General features: G+C 37.1%; 1 protein-coding gene across 5 annotated transcripts in view; it reads right to left on the minus strand.

The window, feature by feature from the left end:
• Positions 1-22,280, minus strand: part of LOC121324131 (rho GTPase-activating protein 12-like) — a 54,339-nt gene that overhangs the window by 26,722 nt on the left and 5,337 nt on the right. For 4 of the 5 annotated variants that reach the window (XM_041265630.1, XM_041265629.1, XM_041265628.1 and 1 more), the window contains exon 2: positions 21,004-21,939. In XM_041265630.1, coding sequence (XP_041121564.1) covers positions 21,004-21,879 — 876 coding nt within the window. In that variant the 5' untranslated portion in view covers positions 21,880-21,939. Of the gene's footprint in view, positions 1-5,802; positions 5,963-21,003; positions 21,940-22,280 lie in introns of those variants that run through there. The other variant, XM_041265632.1, reaches the window with a different exon arrangement.

Below are 22,280 nucleotides of genomic sequence, written 5' to 3' on the forward strand. Positions count from 1 at the left end.
AAAGAATTCAAACTATTGCTTAAGACACACTTTATTTTTTTAAAGTTGGTGACACTTTTATTCAATTTTACAATAAAAACTCAGAATGTACTCTATATTCTTCCAGTTAACGCTTCTGTGCATTTAGTTACACTGGAAAGAGACCTGGCTGACATTGCAGCTTGTTTATACAGCATGCATGCATTTTCCTCCTACTTTGAATTCAAACTTCTAGTTATGCTTTCCCTCTATGAACAAAACAGATATTATTGTCAGGGAAGCAAAGGAAACAATGCTCTCTGTGCACAAAGTGCATGTTGTAAATGTTAGATTACAGTCAGTTCTGAAAAGGGCCACAACTTGAGCTTGGCCTTTAAATGCAATATAAAAGTACTTTGTAAGGATACAAACAGTATTGGATCTCAATACTCAATTCAACTTAAGTGAAAAGCTGTCCATGGAAGAACAGGTTTAGTAGTTTGAGCTGGCTGATCTGTTTAGGTAACTGTAGCACTGTAATCATTCTTCAGTGTTGAGGACACAAAAGACTAGTCTTCTGTGCACAGCTCTGAGAACGACTAGATTAACAAGATTGTCTGCATTGACTGGAGTACTTTCTATAAACACTGTACCATGTAATTCAATGATCTCAAAGGGTATAACTCAGCCTCCACAGTAATGGTTGCCATGTTAAAAGTGACAAAGTTCATGTTTCAGAATCACTCCATTAATAAACAAACTTTTTCTGCAACGCCAGCCTTTACCAATTAGAGACTTGTGAGTCACACTGACTGAACAAATAAAGAACAGCCCAAGAGTGCAAAGAGGCCTTGTCCTCATTCTACGGACAAGGGTCCATAACCCTTTGACTTGATTGGCGTTACGTTTCTCATTGCTGATATTCAAAAACATGCTAGCCTGATCTATTCCCATTTTTAAGGCCCTAGTTTAAAATGTGGCATCTTATGCACTAATCCTGTCTGTCTGTCACATTCTACACAGTAAACTTTTATCATAGACTCCTATAACCCTTAAGATTTTTAAATGCCAATCAAGGCCCCCCCCCCCCATCTTTAACCTATCATCAATACCCATTCCTTTAAAAACTGGAGAGCACTTACTGAAGGTCTAAAATCATATGTCTTAGGTAGAATTAGATTACATATTTAGGTTTTGAAACACAAGTTACATCCAGTATTTTACTTTATGTTATCTGTACTACAACTGATGTAATCTGGTAACACACTAGTGGTACTAAAGACTCGAAGTATTTTTATCATATGAACAGTAGTTGTACTAGAGTTGCAAACTTTCCATTTTTTCAAAACCGGAAATTGCAAGAGCCATACTTTTGCAGAAACACCGACCGGACACTATACAAATTCCCTTACAATCTGATGCCCGGTCAAAAACCAGACAGTTGGCAACCGTAAGTTGTATCCAAGCCTATTGAGTGATGTAATAAGTCCTGTCACAATTTGATTGTTTTCCAAAGTCAACACAAGCTTTGGAATATTGTGAAATCTAATAGGGGTGCTAAATTTCCAATAAAAAAATACACAGGTCATTCCAGCTCCACTTCAGTGCTTCCTTCTTTGTGACCGATAATAACATGTAATGGAGAAAAGAAGTTCCAGGAAGGGTGTCCTGTGCAGGCAAAAGAGCAGCTGTGTAACTCATGCCTCCCACGAGTCTGAAGCAGTGTTAGGGCGATTGCATTTTAGTTTTTTAAAAATAATGTTATCACAGAAGACATTTCTAAAATAAACCAAGTAAACATTTGTAAAATAGCTGACCTTTTTTTTTATTATTATTATTTTTCTTCCAACTGTGACCAGCTGAGAGATTTGTAGATTTGGGTTTCTCAGCCCATTCTGTCAATCACTTTATTAATTCAACACAATTCTGCCAAGTAATTTATTATACATTTGTGTAATGAACATTTATCAAAGAACTTGAAGCTTGATGTTTTCCATTTCACCCCAAAAACAATATTTACCATCAATGTAGCATTGGCACTGACGCAGATATGCACTGGTGATCTTATAAGTAGGGGTCTACCTAAATCACGATTTCGCAGAAAAGTGAAATTCAGGGGTCATCGTGAAATTAACTTCTTTTAGGGGCCAATGCATACTGGACAAGTACGGAGATGGAAAAAAGAAACCTTGCTTAAATAAACTACTGCACAATGCAAACTACATATTTCCTTTTTTCTATTACACACAGACAAATAACATTTAAAAAAAAAATCTCCAAAGCAGTTAACGTTCTTGTTTGCTGTTCAAAACGACAACAACGTTTTAATCAGCCTATCAATGCATCTGTACTGGCTTTTCTATGACCTACAGTAGGGTGGAACAAAGACAGTGCTGCATTGTTTTGATTTAGGTTGCTAAAATCTAGTTTTCAGCATTGGAAGTAAAATACCAGAAACGGACAACAAAGCAAAAAGAGAAAAATATATTTCGGCTGATGATTGGGTCAAGATATTTCACAAATAAACTGTACATGCAGAATGAGGTAATTGTTTTGCACATCTTGTTATATGTCTTTGGAGAAAATACGATCGATCACTATTTAGCTTCAGAATCACACATTAAACGAAAAGCTACTACAGAGGCTGCTGAACAGAACGTAAAATAAACAGCTTTCAGAAAATAAAATGGAAAGTCAGCGCAGACAAAAAGTATTCCAGTCTGTTGTAGCCAAGTTAAATCAGTACTACAGGTACGATCCAGCACAGCCACCTCGCTTCAAACAACCTGCTGTTTACTTATTAAATGCAGTTGGAATTTTAGATGCGAATAGGCATGTTTACCACATAGAAAAACAGGTTTCCTTTAAACTGGATTCCAGAGAACAAACATCTCTACATAATCAGGGTTCTCCCCAGGCCTTTTCTGCCAGGTGGGCCGCCCGGCAAAGTGACCGTCGCTGCCCAGCTGAAAAAAACCTGATCCCCCGTTTTGCAGATATTACTGTGCCTTAACAATAAGGATTGATTGTGCTTCTTGCAGACTAGACCACTTGCGCGTTGCTAGGTGAAAAAAAAAAAAATCCTGCTTGGGAAAAATTATATTTTGTTTTTGAACGGTCAGGGGTGGAATCAAAATATACAGTGGCTAGAGATCAAGCCAAGAAATGGTGTAAAAAGATGACAAAATATTAAACATGTCTGTAGCAGAAAATATGTTTGTAAGAGAAGCAAAAGAAAACAGGCGGGTCAGGTATAAACTTGGACCAAAAAGAGACACACACAGAAAGAGCTCTGTCTTGCCTACAGTTTGGCAAAAGCTGTTACAATTTACAACAGGCTACGGCTTTAAAGAAATGGGCATAAAAATTGACTCCAATTCCTCTGCCTTCCAAATACTTCATGTAATGCATAAACTACTGCTAGAAACAATAAGCAATTTGGTGACTGCCTTTTCAGCTAAACCCTGAAATCAGGATAGATCTACCCTGTGTGCAGAATGTGTGCCAAAAGCACTGACCACAGTGACAGGAGTCAACTTATTATTTACCATCGTTTTTGAACTGAACAGAAATATCAGTAAGTGCACCCACATTCAGTGGTTTGGAAAATTAGCAAAATGATGATCCAGTACAGACAATTGTGTGGTTTAAAATCAGGCGTCAGTAATGCTATCACAGCATTATGAGGTATGTTTAATTTATATTATAATTAAATGTATATAATAATAATGGACAAATATATATGATCGTGTCCTAGTGAGGTCAGTATTTTGTAAGGTGTCCGTTATGTAACATGGCTGTGCCGGCCCATGCATATGTGTTCTTTAAGCTGAATTACTGCAATTATATTTGTGGCTAAAAGTTTTCCAGCACCCTACAGAATTAACCAATGTTGCTTCATAAAGTCCAATATAAACTTGAATATAGGCTACTTAACAAAAAAAGCTGCTGGTGTTGCAGTGGTGGTAATATGCATTCCAAATTTAAATACAAAAATGTATAGGAAATAAAAAAAGGTATGATTTGGGACGTATTTCCGTTTCATGAGTGGTACATTTTCTTGTGTGGCCCCCAATCCCATGCAACCTCCAGAAATTGGCCCTCCATCACCAAACCTTTGGGAACCCCTGCTTTAAATGGTTTAAAAATGAAATTAAAACAATGAAAAGGCATTCAGAGGACGCCAGAAGATAGGTATTGGTAAAAAAACAAAAACACAACACCACCACCACACAATAAACTGCACATTAACACGAACATTTGTTTGACCCTCGTGGTCTGCACTGTATTAACATCTAACTTCAGCAGCGGTGTGATTGCAACAGAAGCTGCTGGACATTTCTGTGGAGATTACAAATCAAGATTAATAAAATATAGGCTACATAGTTGTCTATTCATTGACAAAAGACATGAGAGAACCAGTTATTTTATTTAGTTATTTTAAAATAAGGGAAGTTAGCAGGTTAATGTTTTTACTTTAGTGAAGTAGGCTACAATGTGTTTTTTTTTTCCATTACAAACTTGTCATTGGTATTTATTGAAGTCATTTTCAGCTTTCATATTTAAGTCTGTTGACTTAAGTCTTTGACTGCTAACTTTTCAACAGTTAGGCGTCGATACCCATTCATTTCAAAATACTGTCTTTTCAAAATCTGTCGAAGATTGTCATGAATCCTGAGCCAGTGATTAATGATTCACTGGTGGTTTTAAAAAAGGGTTATAATTCCTACTAGTTGTGCACTTTTGCTATGTAGCATATGTTTTGAGATAAGCACAAGTTATATAAAAGTACTGTAGTTTCTATGCACGCTCCAAGTTTTGCTTCCTTATTATCAAGCAGTAGCTATAATTAATTTGACCTTCACAATACTCGTTGTGGAACAAAAAAACAACACACACAAAAAGGATATAGGTCCCAAATCAAACTTGCTTCTTAATTTTAACAATATTATGCAACTATGAGACTAAAAAATACAAACAATTATATGAAATCAGTCCATTTTGTACCCAGAGGATAGAATTAATCACTTGGATTTGTTCTGCCTCAATAAGATAATGTGGGGTAAATGCAATAAGCAGCCAAGGACAATTTCAATAAATTCACAATTTTTCTCCTTGTTTGTGATCTTTTGATTTATCATTCAGTGTCAGACTGGGTTGTATACTGTAGCTGGAATCAGTAATAGCCCCAATTAGAAGTTGAACTTAAAGTATGTAAGCAAACAAAGCCTACTGTCACATATTACTGACAACTAATTCACTTTTCTAACATGTTACATTCAGTCAACTGAGTCTGTGACTTTGAAATGTAATTCAAGCGCACAGAAAATGTTGTTATATGAATGCATACCAGACTCCACTAATTTAAAAGCATCAAGGCTGCAAATACAAAATTAAATCCATTGCAAATCCCAGATTCTACTCTTAATCCGAAAGAATTTGGTTACAGTTTCTTTGCATAAACTTCTACAGATATACATAAAAATAAATGGACAGGTGCCTACATATACCCCGATATTCTAAAAGCCTTAATATCTTATGCTGAAGAATAACGCCAGCAGGTTTCACCACAATTTGATAAGCGGTTCGCTACACAGTAAAACTAGAAATGCGCCAATACATACAAAACAAAAATACATACTGGCACATTGACTATATCCCCATTTCCAGGGAGAATAAAATATAAACAAAGATGTTTCTTTTAGGTAACAGTTTACTTAAAAATCTTGTTTCAACAGGACTAAAGATTAAACCCCTAACCCAGAAAGAAGACCAACGTCTTGATTACATCAAAGCTGCAATGTAGAAAAGTCCAAACAACAGACAACACAGTAGGGTTCCTACCTTAGATGAGGTTGGCAGAAACATGTTTTGTTTCTTAAAGCCCCTATGAGCCGTTGCAATCATATCAACCACGGTATATCCAACAAACGAAGGGACATCTCACAGGGGAAACACTGCTACACACCATAATAAATCACATCGATTGAGGCACGGAGGAGCAGCAGCAAAACACATAACTGATGTGCTGTTTCTGAACCAATCAGCACAGACTGACAGATAAACAAGAAAAGAGCACTTGTTGACGAGGGGGATGTCTTGTGGCATTTCAACCACTTCCTGGCAGTTTCAGAGAGGAAGTGTTAGCATAGAAACTTACCTTTTTAAAGCAAGGCTATTCAAACGGATTGTAAATAATAAAGTTTGGGCTGTTCTACAGTTTAAATGATACATATATTCTATCTGTTTCAATTAAGTATTGTAACTATCAGCTGATGTTCACAGAACTAATGAGGTGTTACTCTAGTTTTAAAATTAATTTATAAAAAAAAGCTGTGTCACTATATTGTTTTTTTTACAATTGATGTGATAAGTTTTATGATAAATTGATAAAGTGAAGTGATTATGCCATTCAAATCAATTACAGAACTAAATATTGCTTTTCAGTATGTATTAAATTCATAATGGGTTTGTACCAAATAAATCAAGCTCTGCTCTGGGAAAAAGTTGATAGCATCTGTCATAATACTGACAATTTACTTGAGTAACAGATTTCAAAATAGGGACAACTGGGTGCTAAGCTATACTTTCATTAGCACCCAATTAGAAGCCATAACAAAAAATGGTTGGTTGCAATTTATTATACAGGGTGATTAGCAAGTAAGTTTACCACATTAACGCACCATATCTCATAAAAGGACGGTGAAATTGCATACGGTGAAGCAAACATGGGGACGTAAATGCCAGTTATTAATTTCTGTCACTAGAGGCGCCACTGTGGTTACTGCCGCATCTTTCCACACTACAGTACTGTGGGTATAAACAGTCCCGTTTTTTTTAACAGCAAAAGGAAGCAATGCCGATGCAGCTCTCAGGGAATACTGTAGCATGCTTAACAACCACAACGGGCCATATTCAAGGCTTGCTGTTCATACGTTAATCAAAAAAAATGCACGATACCACACTACGCTGACAACCCATGTTATTCCTTGCTGCAGCAATGAAATGACAAACAGTAGTGTCTTCACGCAAGATGGTGGCCACATCATATACTGGTAACCAAGTGATGCAGGACCACTTTCAGAACAGAACAATTTTCCTTGCGAATGGTCACCTCGTTCACCGGACCATATACCAGCACATTCCTGGTTGAGATGCGTAGTGGTGCCGTAATGTCCGTTGCCACACAAATTTAAATTTGCCTAAAAATAAGCTGTTTACACAAGTTATAGCTGCCAGTTTTAGTATCTGTTCCTTTAGTTAACTCGGTATATTCCTAGATTTGGCAGTTCAAAATAGGTAATCCTCTATTAAAAAGACTGCAGCTTTGTACAGACACTCTTTCGTATTTAAAAACTGAACAAGTTTATTTGAAAAGACCTAGCTTGTGTGATGCGGTGTACTTGTTTGGAAATCATTTTTTTCTTTCCTGTATTGGATGCTCCGAAATGTTTTCATCTATATGGAGATCCTACACCGGAACTAGCATGTGTGAAAATGATGTCCAGTGCCACTGGAAGTTCAGTATCTCTACTGCGTGAATCCTGTTAGTGATGCTCATGTGGAGTTCAGCATCTCGACTGCGTGAATCCTGTTAGTGATGCTCATGTGGACAACCCTTCCACTGATGACAGGTTTCCATTCCCTGGCTTGACACAGAGTTTTCACGCCCTCTGACTGACAGCGTGACCACCTTCTACACTCAACGCCTGAGAGAAAGTTCTCCTTTTTCTCTGAACAATGTCAAAACCACAAAACGAATACTGTAATTTTCTTCCTCTTCTGAGCTGCCAGAAATTAGAGGTGTTCCCATTATTGTGAAATTTAAAAGCACACAACCTACCACCTGGTCAAAAACTGCCATTATGCAGCCGTCAGCAGAACTTGAATGTTGGGATACCAACTTGAGATGAAGTGAACACAAAAGCATGTGCTCTATACAAAAACTGTTGAAAATCTTCCAAAACCTTGAAGCAGGCAACAGCTGGAATATGTGTCAGCTTGAAGCAGTTTCTCAGTTTTATGTCAAAGTCATATTACAATTCCAAAGACATATTACTGTTGTTTGGTTCTGAATCTCAGAGCAGTGGGTGGCTCAGGTCATGCATACTAAGCAATTTGCAGTAGTCTCCAGGACATAGGCCAGCTTTGAACGCTTCATTTACAACTCCCTCAGAATATACTAAAGTTTACATTTACAGTTGTTATCAAACATCATACTGTAAAGCCTGGCTTCAAGGCTCCATATAGCTATAAAATCTAAGAGTTAATGCATTCTAACAGCATACAGTGCAGAAGGCAAAGTAGCAGACAGACTGGAATCTAGATTCTTCAACAGTTTTCCCACCAGTTTGGAATGCCCAATGTGAGAGACTGCTGGTTTCCACACTCAACCCATGAAACAGACTTCCTTCACCATCTGACAACTGCTGGACACTAAGGGTTAAACTGCCTGTAATACATTCACTATAGGAGGGGGCAATTAACCTGTGATTTGCTTATAGGGGGGAAAATATAGGCCAATCTGCCATGATTTTGCCCCAGTCTTCACCAAACTTCTACCTGGTGTTTTCATTACAATTGGCTACAGTGTATGTCGGATAAGTTATCAGTTTTACACAAATATTTGTATTCTTCCAGGTACTGTGTGAATATTAAATGATGATAAGGAATGAGCATCCACCGTTTTCTGTAAACCCAAACTGTCACCTACTGAATAAACATAGCAATACACCGCTACATCTGATTTCCATGACAAACTTATCTCAGTAGGTGATACCTAAAGCACCCTCGGAGTGAGCTGTTTGAATAAAGTGGGTAGGCTGAGAACTATAAAAAAAATAAAAATTAAAAAAAAAATTTAATTCAGTTTTGTACTTCCCAGGGGTAGTTTTGTTATTCAAATAAATTTGGTCGCCAGACCTGGATATAAATAAAAAATACCTTTCCAAGTGGATTACACTTTGTTTCATAATGCACTGCATCACTCCTGCACCTGTACCCACTTAAACACTTCGACAGATATAGAAATTTGTCAACAGATTTGATGTACCCTCAGCAGTAATACAACCCTCTATTAAGGTCACACTTGTATGGACTTAATAGTGAGATTTCACTGTAAATTTAGTTATTTCAAAAAATATCTAAGGGAAACGTTTGTTTGGCCCAAGATAAACACCGACTTGTAATATTGTTTCTTTATCAACCAATCAAAATTGCCTAACCAGTTCTTTTTATAGTCTGCAGGCATACAGAAATAAAGAAGTGAATGTAACTGTAGTTGACTGAGATATAAACCACCCACAGTTGTACTGTACAAATGGTGGTTAGCAAGATAAACATGGTTTACTTATTGTGCTAGCAATTTTGACTGTCCTTAAGATACTTGACACTACAGTGTACAACATATTGAATTGGAAGAAATTACCAAATGTGTACACACTTATCTTTCTGCAGACAAGTGGTTAAGGTATATCATTTTCAAGTTCTTCTGATCCACGCCCCCTAACAAAAATATAATTATACAGTAAAGCAGCAGAGAGATTTGAGAGGTTGTAATAGCCAGCTACATAATCAGAAATTAATTTCAGGATAAACTTGTCCAGGTGGCAATAACAGGTTTGCCCCGAGCATAAAACAGGTTGTTCATTGTGTGATGGTCAGGGGGGCGGAGCTGTAACTTGACTAGTTGCATATAAAAATTAATTTAACTGTCTGTAGTCGTGTCTTTGGTATTTTGTGGCCACCAGGGAATTTCAATCAAGAAAAAAATCCAACATTTGTCGCATGGTCGCAAGCCAGTGAAGCACGACAGAGCAAGTTTCTGAGGAACCCAATAAACATGAACAACAGAACAAGATTTTAAACTTGCCTCTAAACTGAATGAAATTAAAGCGTAATAAATATTAGTGCTTACAGCTACCATGCGCAGCAACCACTTGTATAATAATAACAATAATAATGAATATTTGAGTCACTAATAAGTTAAAGTCGCAATTTATTTTCTGCATGCAATTACTTTCCCCATCAAATCAGTAAGGAGGCAGTATGGAAAACAGCTGATCAGTTTTGCTTGTTTAATGCTCCTAAAAACTATTTATTTATTTACACATTCACTTCATTCAAGAGGACGGGCAATTTTAAAACCCTCTCTCAAAGTGTCGCAGCATTGTGGAGCCTGTTGGCAACCCTAGTCACAAGTTGACACCAGCAGTAATGTAGACTGAGTGAAAGTGTGACCGACAGCTACAACCACTTTGCTGCATCAAAAATTCTGAACTCGGGGGTGCTTCAGTCCTTCTGGCTCACCCGCAGAAGTGTCTGCTGCTGACGGTTTTTGTCTGCGAGAGAAGTATAAACCAACCTTAATTCTCAATTCTATTTGTGTGTATGCAAATACATGGAGCCCTGGTCAAGCGAGCATTTAATTTTTTTTTTTATTAATCTCTACAGAAAAGGTAGTGTGCATGTTTAACAATTTTAAAACAAATCAAAAATAAATCTTTGTAAAATTATAAGTTTTGAGGCTAAAGGTCACTTTTTCATTGCTTAAACACAATGGGTTATTTAAAAAAAAAAAAAAAAAAAAAAAACTATAATGGCTTAAACACTTCCGAATCAGAAAAGTATTATTAATGATCTTTTAATGAAATAGCAACAGTATCTAAATAGCACCACTCTTGTAAGTTTACATTTATTCTGCCTGTGATTTTTAACCCACTTTAGTAAAATTAATGCACACAATAAAAATACAATGAAGTAAGGTCTGTAGAAAAGCAGGTTTATAAAACCTTAAAAAAATTCCCCATTAACTGGTTTCAAAACAAATCCTAAATATCAAATTTTGTAAATGTTTTGTCCTGTTTTGCTAGCTCTTAGTTATAATGTTTTTTGTTCCTTTCAGAAAATTGACTCAAGCTGTTGACAAAACAAAGCCAGTACATGTTGCTGTGTTCTGTACTATTTCCACATGAAAGTAATTTTTCAATAGCCAATTAATTCACACAAGCTTCTCACACAACCACAAAAACAGCTCAAGAGAACAGCATAACAGCTCAAATTATTTTCTTAAAATAGTGATTTATTTTTTACTTGACTGTCTGCTCCTACACAGCTGAGACTAAAGTTACACATGAAGCTTGAGTTCTGAGCACTACCTGTGTGTGCAGTCTGCTATTGTTGGTTGCTGTTTGAACATAATGCCATGAACATTGCCAACCCAAAATAAGGAAACGGGGAGAAGCCCTGCACCTGCTACTCTAAAGAAGGTCAAACGTGTAGATTCAGTTCAACTTAGACAAAGAAAATACAACAATACAAGATTACAGCTTTCAATATCTTGAAACATCAAACACATATATGTGGGTTAATCCAAACAAACTGATTGAAAGCCTCTTATTCCAACTTCTCAGTCATACCACAGTGAAAAAGGTCAAATATCATCAAAAGTTCTGACCCACAAGGAGAGTGCATGCATGCATGCAACACCAATCCTGAAATCCTTTCCTAGATCACATGTGGTTTATTTATGACAATCTTACATAGGTAAACAGGCGTCACCTTGTATCTCCAAGTTATAATACAGGCCTGCTTGGTAACAAATGCCAAGTTTCATTGGAAAAACAGGTTTTGAAAATGTGTGTTTGTCATTCTATTTAAACAACAATATTACCTCAGATCAAATATAAAATCTTTACTTAAATAGCTACTCTTTTTATCATTAGACCATTCTGAATTCTGTCAATACATTCTTAGTGACCCCACAAATACTTTATGATGCTTAAAAACCAACTGCTACAAACATGTTGTTACAAATATGAGTATAAATATGCCATGTGGTTTAAGTGCTCAGGAGCATGTTGCTAAGGAAACATTTAGTTTAGTGTGCACCTCCTAAAATATGAATTACAGCTCTACATTTCAGCGGAATAACATACAGGTATATATAGCAAAGAAAACGCTAACTGTAATACACACACACACACACATAATGTGTGTATATATATATATATATATATATATATATATATATATATATATATATATATATATATATACACACACACACACACACACACACACACACACCACACACCCTTAGATAATGATCTTGGCTGCCTGTCTGTATCTATATATTAGTGACAATTACAAACCAATGTGTTTTAAATGTAGTAAAATCCTAATGGTAGGTTTCACTTCCTGGTTCCAGACCCCCACAGCAGTCACAAGCCAGTCATAAAACAAACACAAAAAATCGTTCTGCATAGTTGCAGAATATTTCATAAAAATAAAAAAATAAATAAATAAAATAAAGTTAACTAACACGGAGGCCTAAGTAAGTGACAGCTCGCAATCAAAATACAACAAATGTGCAAAATGATACAGGCGCTTACGAAACAGTAGTCTACACTGTTTTGTTTTTTAATGTAAATTTATGTTGGATTAAGTTTCAACAAAGATGCAAAACACCGAGCAAACCACCTTTAGAAACATAAGATCTCACGCGAACAACAGCATCCTAATAATATTTATTTTAATGGAGTACAAAGTACTACATCGTGAATGAGAGCGCAATAGAGCAGAAAACACATATAAATCAAACTGCTTTCTAAGGCACACCGTGATTTCACTTACCAGTGTTTAAGTTTCAAGCAACAGGTGTACGTCCTGCTCGCTCTGACGTTGAGCTCCCTCGCTGTATTGCTAACGAGAGTCACTGGTATTAAAACATGCCCCTACCAACAGAACTGCCATCGACTCCACACCCTAGCAGTGGCCAGGTAACGAAACAACCTTATTTGCATAAGGAGTGGCGCGTGGAGTTCAACATACATTAACTATTTGGACTCTGAGTTTACTCCAAGTAAACATGTTATGAAAGTCACCTGTGGAAATGGCGGAGTAAGGCTTTTTTTTTTTTTTTTTTTTTTTTTTTTTTTTTTTCGTACAGTTGCAGTATTTAATGAGTTTAATCTAATTGTTGCTGCTGACATTAAAAATAATATTTTAGGGCAATTAATTGAAACACTGTAGTGTGTCATATACTGTGTTTCAAGACCTTAGCTAAGTCAAAACAAACGTTAAATGCACCCCACCACAATGTAAAATAATTACAAACAACTGCAATTTGTGTTTTGGAGTTATAATACAGAATAAGGGTATTTAATTGTGTTTACATGTGCCAATAATAATTTAAGGCACGTGCTCAATTGCTTGGCTAACCGCCAGGTTCATCTTGTTCACCAGAGTGTAACCCTAACCTGCCCCTTTGCAGTCTTTTAAAACCAGTGGGTAATTGCAATGTACTTTTGAATTTAGTACAGATCTGGGGACTAAACAGCAGCTTGTACAGTACTGTCTGAGAATCACCTCCAGTTAATCCCAAAGTTTACTCTGTGTTATTTTAATACCAATTGCAATGCAAAAACAAACGGTGCTTACTTTACGTTACCTTCCATTTTGAGGGATGGGAGAATTAATCATTCTGTATTTCATCTATGTTCAATTGTTGTAAAAAAAAAAAGAACTATTATCCGCGTTGTCCTTACAATATTTTAGCGATCTGTACTGATCAAGTGTTGTGTGGTATCGTTTTGTGCCGCTGTTCCGTGTTGTGTCTATGTCCCGAGTGCCTCTCTGCATGTAAAATGTGTTACAGCTCATTTGATAATGAAACAAAGCAATGCTGCTATATAATAAATTATTTCATTGCATCATCTGATTGTAGTTAAATAAAATGAGCAACAGCATGCTTGTCTGTGGTTTAAAGTAACTGTACTGAAATTGTTCAAGCCATTTTAACGAAGTGGGAAATGTTTTTTGGCTCTTGTTTTGAGGTACATATAGGAACGGGACATCGTTTGTTCAGGAAGTGACTCCACCCCTGTTAAAATTCAGTGTTTCTGTGATGTCTTGTGTGAAAACCCAAACCCATGGTTGGATCGCAGTGATAAAGTTGTGGCAAGCGCCTGCGTTACAATAGCAGCAGGCAAGTTAACAGATGGGCAAACTCGTGGTTACTGTGCCCCATCGCAGCACAGCACAATCGAGACAGGAAGTTCAGGGCAGGAAGTGATGTGTGTTTTACGCATGAAAAGCAACTTGCTGCATTAGCAGCATGATGATTCCAGAGTTCTGCAATACATGGATGAAGTATTTTTAACACAGTCCTTTTGTAATGCAGCAGCACTGTTATATGTATGTATATAATATGGGTACTACTAAGTTGAAGCAGTATATGTACAGTGGCTTTATATGACTCGATTTTTGTAAATACCTGACCATTAATAAGGGTGTACAACTTCATTTGTGTGTGTCAGGAAATCAAAACCCTAGCAATTCTGATACCCAGCATGAACAAGAACATGTTAGTTCCTATTACAATCCCCAACCATTAGAAACACTACCTTTTTTTCTTTCAGTTTCATGAAAGCGGGAATGTCCTTGTTTATAATTTGTTTAGGTAAGCGTGATTAGCATGATGTGGCAACATGAAACATTAAGTATAAATCTACTCTGTTTTTTGTTCTTAATCTAATTAACATGCCCATACGCCCTCCTGTGCCCACCCAGACTTCCAAGTAAACAGCTTAATTGCTTTTTCATCCTCAATGTGGGCCCCAGTCGCCTCATTGCTAGACACGCCCCCTGATAATGCAGTCCATAGAGAATTTGACAATTTTCTGTTGACTCCAGTGCAGTGTAAATTATAAGCAATCTTGAATCTCGACTGTGTGTAAAAGCCGACATTCCTCTGTTCAAAGTGGATCAACCGGCATTTCGAGATTGTTTGAGCAAGCATGTTAAGAGAGAGGTGGTACCACTCCAGTCAGGGCAATTGTAGCTGAAATGCTGTAGCTGTATTTTAATAGCCACTCGGATGATGAACACTAACTCTGAGTTGAACTAACGTGAATGCAGATTGAGCAGATTAATGTCTTTCCTAGTTTATGATGAAATATTGATGTAGGAGTCCAAGTTTTTTGCTGTTGATGAAAGAGCAATAGGGATATAAATGTCCATCCCTGGGGAATAATGCAAATTGCAAAATTCAAATGTCCCAGCAAAGGGAGCAGTGCATGTTTCCTGATCATTTTATTGATCTGGAAGTTCTGAATAAGACAACGAATATGACCGAGTTTATATACGGGGAGGCAGGCTTTGAACTTTTCTGTGTCCAGTATGATTCCTAGGAATCCAGTGAAGGAAGGGGGGGGGTGATTATTTTTTTCTTCTGAAAGCGGAAGCCAACCTCTGAAAATAAACTTCTAAGACTGGTGATCGCTTCTTCTAGCAGATTTGAGAGAGGATAGATCAACAGAAAATCATCAAGTAGGTGGAGCAAACATTGAACATGATATGAATTAAGAAGTATCCAGCATAAAGCTTCTGAGAGTATCGAATATGTGCGGGTTGCTTCTACAGCCAAAAGTTAACTGATTAGAAAAATAGAATTTGTCTTCCCAGCGTATCCCGAACAGGTGATAAAAAGAAAGATGGATTGGCATTACTTTAAATGCGTCTAATATCTGGTTTTGCTAACCAGGAGCTGTGACCTGCCAATTTAATTGAATCAATTTAATTGCGTCTGATATGATAATGTATTGTAGTGAAAATTGATCGTGAGAAATGAGAGAGTTGATGGTACTGGTAGCTGCTGGGGCAGCGGCTGAGTTTAAGGCAGGAATGGAGGAAAATACTGTAACTGCAGAACCTTGCTTCTCTCGCTCAATATTGGACACCCGTTTATCCAGATTGCTGATTTTGGCACTGACTGATGATAAGGTGTCCACAAATGGTTGCACGAATGCTTCCGAGAATGTTCCTGTTGAGTTTCGCTTTGGAGCGGCTGTCTGCTGGCGTGATTAGATGCTTTGAGACGGTCTGCCTGCTGTCTGACCTGGGCCACTGAACAACTGAGCGCGGCTAGTCACTTCTCTTGGGTGGAAAAAATAGGTTCTGCTGAGATGGATTCGCAATAGAAAATGAAAAGGGATTTCACTGACATTTTTGAGGAGGGTCTTTATCAGCTTGTTGAAAGTCCAGCTTGGATTGGTGAGGATCAGCTCCTTGAATGGCAGGTACTGGTACGGTATCCTGCTTGGGAGGGACTTGTTCGGATGTTGCGGAGACGCCTGATAGAGTTAAGTGGGGTGATCGGCCAATGGATTGACGCTGCCTTCGGAAATATTTCACAGTCTGCAGCACACCCGCCCATCGATGCGCAAAGCCATGCTAAAGTATGTTAGACTCCAGGTATTCACAAACGAAATAATAAAGAAAAATAACGTGCAATGATACTGTTTATTTTACATTTTAATTGGGGTAATCATTCATCCAATTTAGGCTCGGAAGCTGCTCAACAATTAGAAATGGTCCTTTCCGTCCTCAGCTTTTTGTGAAACACTTTTAGATTATGCATCATAAAAAGGCCCATAGAAATTAAATGTTAAATTATATGACGGTACATGCAGAAGTCAACTTTTTTGGCTCAGAAGAGGACAAGAAGTACTTAGGAAGAGTGATTTTTGGACATAGTAGTGTGCATATGCAGCTGTTTGGGCGAATACAGATTATTATACAATGACCAAATACATTCAGAACAGCAATGTGGAATAGTTTATGTTTCATTTTTCATGTAGTGCGAGTGTACCCTTTAAATATATACTAGTGAAATTGGTTTATTTAGCAAAAACAAAAAAATTATAAAAATTGTAATTGCATTCGCTTCAGAATGGCTTTTTTTTAAATATAGTAAATCAATGCTTCCGACATGGCAGGTATTTTAAAATGCCTTAATTAGGGAATACTTGCCTTCAAAACAACATTGCTTTCTTTTCTTTGTTTAACACTTTCCAATAAACTACATGTGGGAATTCTGGGTGTAGCACTGAGCAGAGATGCCGTTTATACTGGTTGTATAAGCTGATGCATAGTTCACACACCCTAGTTTCTGCAAGTTGCCTTGGATAAAAGTGTCTGCTAAATAAACAAATAATAATAATAATACTACTTGATTAATATTTGTAATTATAGGGTGAACACATAAAAATGACCTATGTTACCTGGATCTGATGAATAGTAAGGTGTCATATCACCCCACCTCTCTCTCTCTCTCTCTCTCTCTCTCTCTCTCTCTCTCTCTCTCTCTCTCTCTCTCTCTCTCTCTCTCTCTCTCTCTATATATATATATATATATATATATATATATATATATATATATATATATATATATATATAAAACATACATATCAACCAATCCGTGACAAAAAAACATTTTCATTATGTTCATTATATTTTCTTCAAACATAAAGCCGGTTGTTTATGATTGCTATATACAGAAATGCAATTATACAGTATATTGCTCTTCTTATCCTGTCCTGATGCATAACAAAGTTCTGATCTGGATACACCAACAAAAAACAATACAGTTCTGTTGACAAGACTAGATTAAAACTCATGACAATTTTAGTCAAGTAGACCAAGGCTGACCAACAACATCCACTCACTGAAACATCTGGCCATTTCAGTCAACTGGACTAAGAGAACAACTTAATTAGACTGACAGACTAAGAATAGACTAAAATAACAATAAAAAAAAAACCCCAGCAATGTTAATAACATAGCGGTCAGCAAGCCACACTAATTCTAGGATATGTAACATATGTAATCCTATTTCAGTATGTGTTTTGTAACTGACACCACTTTACTTGCCAAAGTTATTTGTGCCCTTTTCCTCTAAAGTGTTCTAAACACTCCAGGTGATTGCAATATCTTGTCCAGACCTCCTCTACATAAGTTTTGTTGTTTAGATGTCTTGTTTTGGTTAGGTACAATGCTGCATTATTAGTGAAGAAAGTACCTATGACATGCCTGGAGCAAGCTAACATGAACACTTCTGTTATTATACAGTGTAGGTTGCTATGGAGACTGTTTAAACAAGTACAGGTGTGGGGCAGGGCCAGCTTTCTTGGATTTTCATTACTAAGATTCCTTTTCAGCTCCAGTGTTAATGATTAGCATGCCTGCAAATGCATGTTAGTTGACATCTTTTATACTGGCTGCCTATTAAGAAGAGAATTGAGCTTAAAGTCCTACTTCTGACCCATAAGCTTTTTCTAATCATGCTTCCAGACTCTGGGATTTGCTTCCTCAGAGTATTTGCTTGGCTGACTCGCTTTAGATTTTTGAAAGTAAGTTAAAAACATACCATTTTGATTTGGCTTATTCTTACTTGTTCAGTACTTTGTGATAACTCTGTTATGAAAGGTACTATAAAAAAATAAAATAAAAACTACTGTATTAAAAGCATTTTCTGATAGCAGGGATGTCAAAAGTTTAAATTATTACCCACTCCTCAGTATATTTGCAGTGCATTATATTCACATTTAATTCAGCTTTGGTATGTATATACTTTAGCCTTCTGTATATTCTGTCCAGAGCAGTTACTTTGTGTTCCCCTAAGGTCCTTTAAGCGAGGACACAAGGTTAATTTCATTAACTCAATCTCTGTGAGTCCCCCCCCCCCCCCAAATCAAACTTTATTTGCAACACAAGAGTTGGGAAAATGTAAACAGTGGCTGTGTATTGGTATACACAGATAATGATCCCATTTTCATATTCATTTAATTTGACAGAAGTGCAATGGTACCCCACATACTTCAGCACTAGAACACTGTAGGGAGCATTACCGCCTGCTAGTTGACCGTGTTGTAAATGTAAGGTGCCACTACCCAACATCCAAGGCCAAATACCAATCTCATTTTGCGGTCAACTACCTGTGTGGTAATGACTTGCAATGCTTCCTGATTGGTGGATGAAAGTTATATGTGGTAGTTTCCTGCAACTGAGCTTCCTGATTGGTGGAAGAGATTTCTAATATCCATTACATAGGGAAAGACAGGTGGTCAATTTCTTATTCTTTTTACAAATGGAGTTTCTGTAGGTAAGGCCCAAAGTTGATACTATGTCTTACCGGTCACAATTACATAAGCCTTAAATAGTTTTAACATTGCTGTACAAAAGAGCATATTCAAACATGTTGAGCAACTTTCTGACTTGAGCTACAGATAAAAAGCCAATTCTAAGAATAGCTGGAAATCCTGAGTCAAGTACAGAATGTAAATATTGTAGGGCGGCAGCAGCTAACACAACTCTCCTTACCTCAGCATACCTCACACATTGAAACATATACATTCCTATACACTTAGTAGGAACAAGAAGAATCTGTCATACAGTGACAAAACCAGTATCACTTGATTTGACATGCAGCTATATAGCACCTGCATCATAAGACTACCGTACTTTAATTTAACACTAACTATACCTATCTAAATCACAATACAGTGTGTGGCGTCAATGGCCACCAAGTCTAAAAATGAGTTTTCTGTGATGAGAAATGAGAGAATCTAATGAACATTTTTTATGTCTTCTTGCTTTTTCAAATTGTTTTTTCAATGTATATAGTATGAAGTATATTTGTATAATAATAATAATAATAATAATAATAATAATAATAATAATAATATGCATATGCATGTTTTCAGTTGTATTTTGTGCAGTCTACTCTTTGTTTCTGTGTTCAATGCATTGTCGATTGTACCAAGGAAAAATACTGATATACAGGGTTGTGAGCTGTCAGTGTTATTCCTTAAAGGAACACTTCACATTATCTTTAATTTCTTATCAGATTAACAATCCAATATGTGTTTTATATCCTGTTCTGTTCTTGTTTCTGCTTAGATCATTATTTACCAGGCAAACTATTCCAGAAAAAAAAAAAAAAAAAAAACGTTTCTCAGTTTTTTCAACACCAGGTTCTGCTTCCAAAAACTTTTAAAAGCTGGATTTCAGAAGTGAGCTGGTATCTAAAACCACCGCTTCCCTTGAGAAGTCTTTTCAGAAGGTACCCACCATGGTCAAAAAAAGACATCAGTGAATACTCCTGGTAAATAAGAGAGCTATAAAAGATTACATATATTAATAGTCTAAAAGTATAGATGTATTTGGTCGATCATAATACATATTGGTTAGGTTCCTAGGGCTTGAGAAGGACAACAAGGTTTGCTATATAAACACAAACAATGAGTGCCACCTAGTGACACAGACATGACATTGCCTTGAAGGAATTGGGAGAAGTGTCTATGTCTGAAGATATACAGTATGTTCATGCTCCATAATGCAAATAGCGGACAGCCAGAGTCAAACCCAGCAACAGACAGCTTTGATACTGTAGCAATTTAATATTTGCACTATATTAAGGGCCCTGCATTTTATAGGCATTGGAAGAAGGTCAATTTGGACTACAGAGGTTAATTTGCCCAGTTAATGTACCTCATTGTTTTCACCATTTCCTAAAAAGTTAATTGCATTGGGTCCAAAGGTTATTGAGGTAATTCTATACAGTGCTTTCTGGTTCTTTTGTGTAGTTGGTTAAGATGCTTGCTTCTGGTGTGTGTGGTTCATAAGGTAAGGTTTAAAACTAACAAATCACACTTACGCTCTTGACAGTTAATGCAGTTGTTACAAAACATTAATCTCCAACTGGTTTTAATTAATTAAAACCAGAACCTGCCACGTGTAAATAGGGTTGCCACACCCGAAGTACAAAAATATGGGACCTCCAGACCAAAGGGGGGTTGTTAAAGTTTCAACTCTTTAGAAATCCTCTATTCATTCAATAGGAGATATTGATAATATTTAATATAGTATTGGCAACCATTTCATATTGTGCGTCTATTGCACTAGTACTGTATACCAATTTAAGGTACTGGCATTTAGTGTACTGGGAAAGCATATTTGATTCCCAGGACACCTTTCTCAAAACCAGGATGATACAAGGAAAACAGAGACAGGTGGCAACTCTATGTATAAAGCGTTATAGGCAACTGTGAACATCTCTATGAGAAAGACCTAGCTGGCAAAAGATGGAATCTTAATCCAAATCGAAATTCAGGCAATCCAAGATAACAATCATATTAAATTCCCCAGGGCTATATAGTCATCAGCAGTAGCTAACCCTTTAAATATGACATAGCTGTACCATACCTTTGGTTTAGTGGTTGCTATTCCCTTTGCTGTTGAGGTATCTTTTGGTTCCAGGATATCTGGAATAGACTCATACACATTTTCAGTCTCGTCATATCTCCTTTCAGAGCTTGCACGCTGTCTTCCCGATCTAGATACAACTGGGGGTGGTTGGTTTTCTTTGTGCATGTTAGAAACAGAGTCACGAGTTCCACTTAAAATGCCCCCCATGGACTGCGGCTGGACTGGATTAGCTGGGTTTAAGCAGGGTGCTGTATTAAGTCCTACTGTGTACCCTGCTTTTACCTTTAAATTATGTGAATGCAATTCATCCACAGTTCCTTTGGGACCTAACAGGAAGCCAGGCTCCAGGCTGTATCTTTTTAAATGCTTCTGGTTGACTGCTTGAGGTGAAGTATCTTTCAGGCATGGTGATGTGTTGAGTTCTGCTGGAATCGGTTTTAGGGCAATCAAAGATTCTGATGCTGTAGGTTTGTAAACAGAATCATGTATTTCCACTGGGACACCGAACGTAGATAAACGGCACTCATGTTTCTTATAGTTCAAGTTAGAACGCAACTGGACTCTTGCGTCAGTTGGCTTGTCACTCAACAAATCGAAGGAGGGGTCTTTCTTGCTGTCAGGGTCGACACTGGAGGTGTGGAGATCCAACACAGATGGTATTTTGGATGGTAGCTCTTTCACGTACTTGGCCGGGATATAAAAGGCTTTGGTGTTTTCATCTTTTCTAACGTGCCACCAGTTGTCGTTAGTTCTGGACAGGAGGATGTACCGTTCATTGGGTTTGATTGTTATGAGGCTGCCGTCCCTCGCAGTGTATGCAAACTCATATTCCACCAGCACATACTCCTTGGTGGATTGTCCTGCCTTCTCCATCTCTCCCAAAAAGGCTACAGCACTTCTCAGGAGATGGTTTGCACAGATGTCAACTTGGAGCTGGAAAACAAATGAAACTGTAACTCAATCAAGATACAGTAAAAATAAATCCCTCCTCAATCTAGTCATGACAGAATTTTATTAAGTAGATATATGTAAATTGAATGTTAAGAACCAGTTGTTATACTAATAAGAGTAGGAAAGTATATGTCAGTAGTACGCAAAAAGTTCTTACAAGTAATGTGTTCCCTTCCAAAACAGTTGGGGTTTACTAAATTGCTCTGCTTAGTTTTTAATACTCTTTACACCAGCAGATGGCACTACATGCTTCTCAGTGTATTTGTTTCTTGCCAAACCTCTTTTGAGGTTCCTCCCCAACCACCCTGACCAAACAGAATTTC

This window comes from Polyodon spathula, chromosome 12 (assembly GCF_017654505.1).
Source record: "Polyodon spathula isolate WHYD16114869_AA chromosome 12, ASM1765450v1, whole genome shotgun sequence".
Lineage (NCBI taxonomy): Eukaryota > Metazoa > Chordata > Actinopteri > Acipenseriformes > Polyodontidae > Polyodon > Polyodon spathula.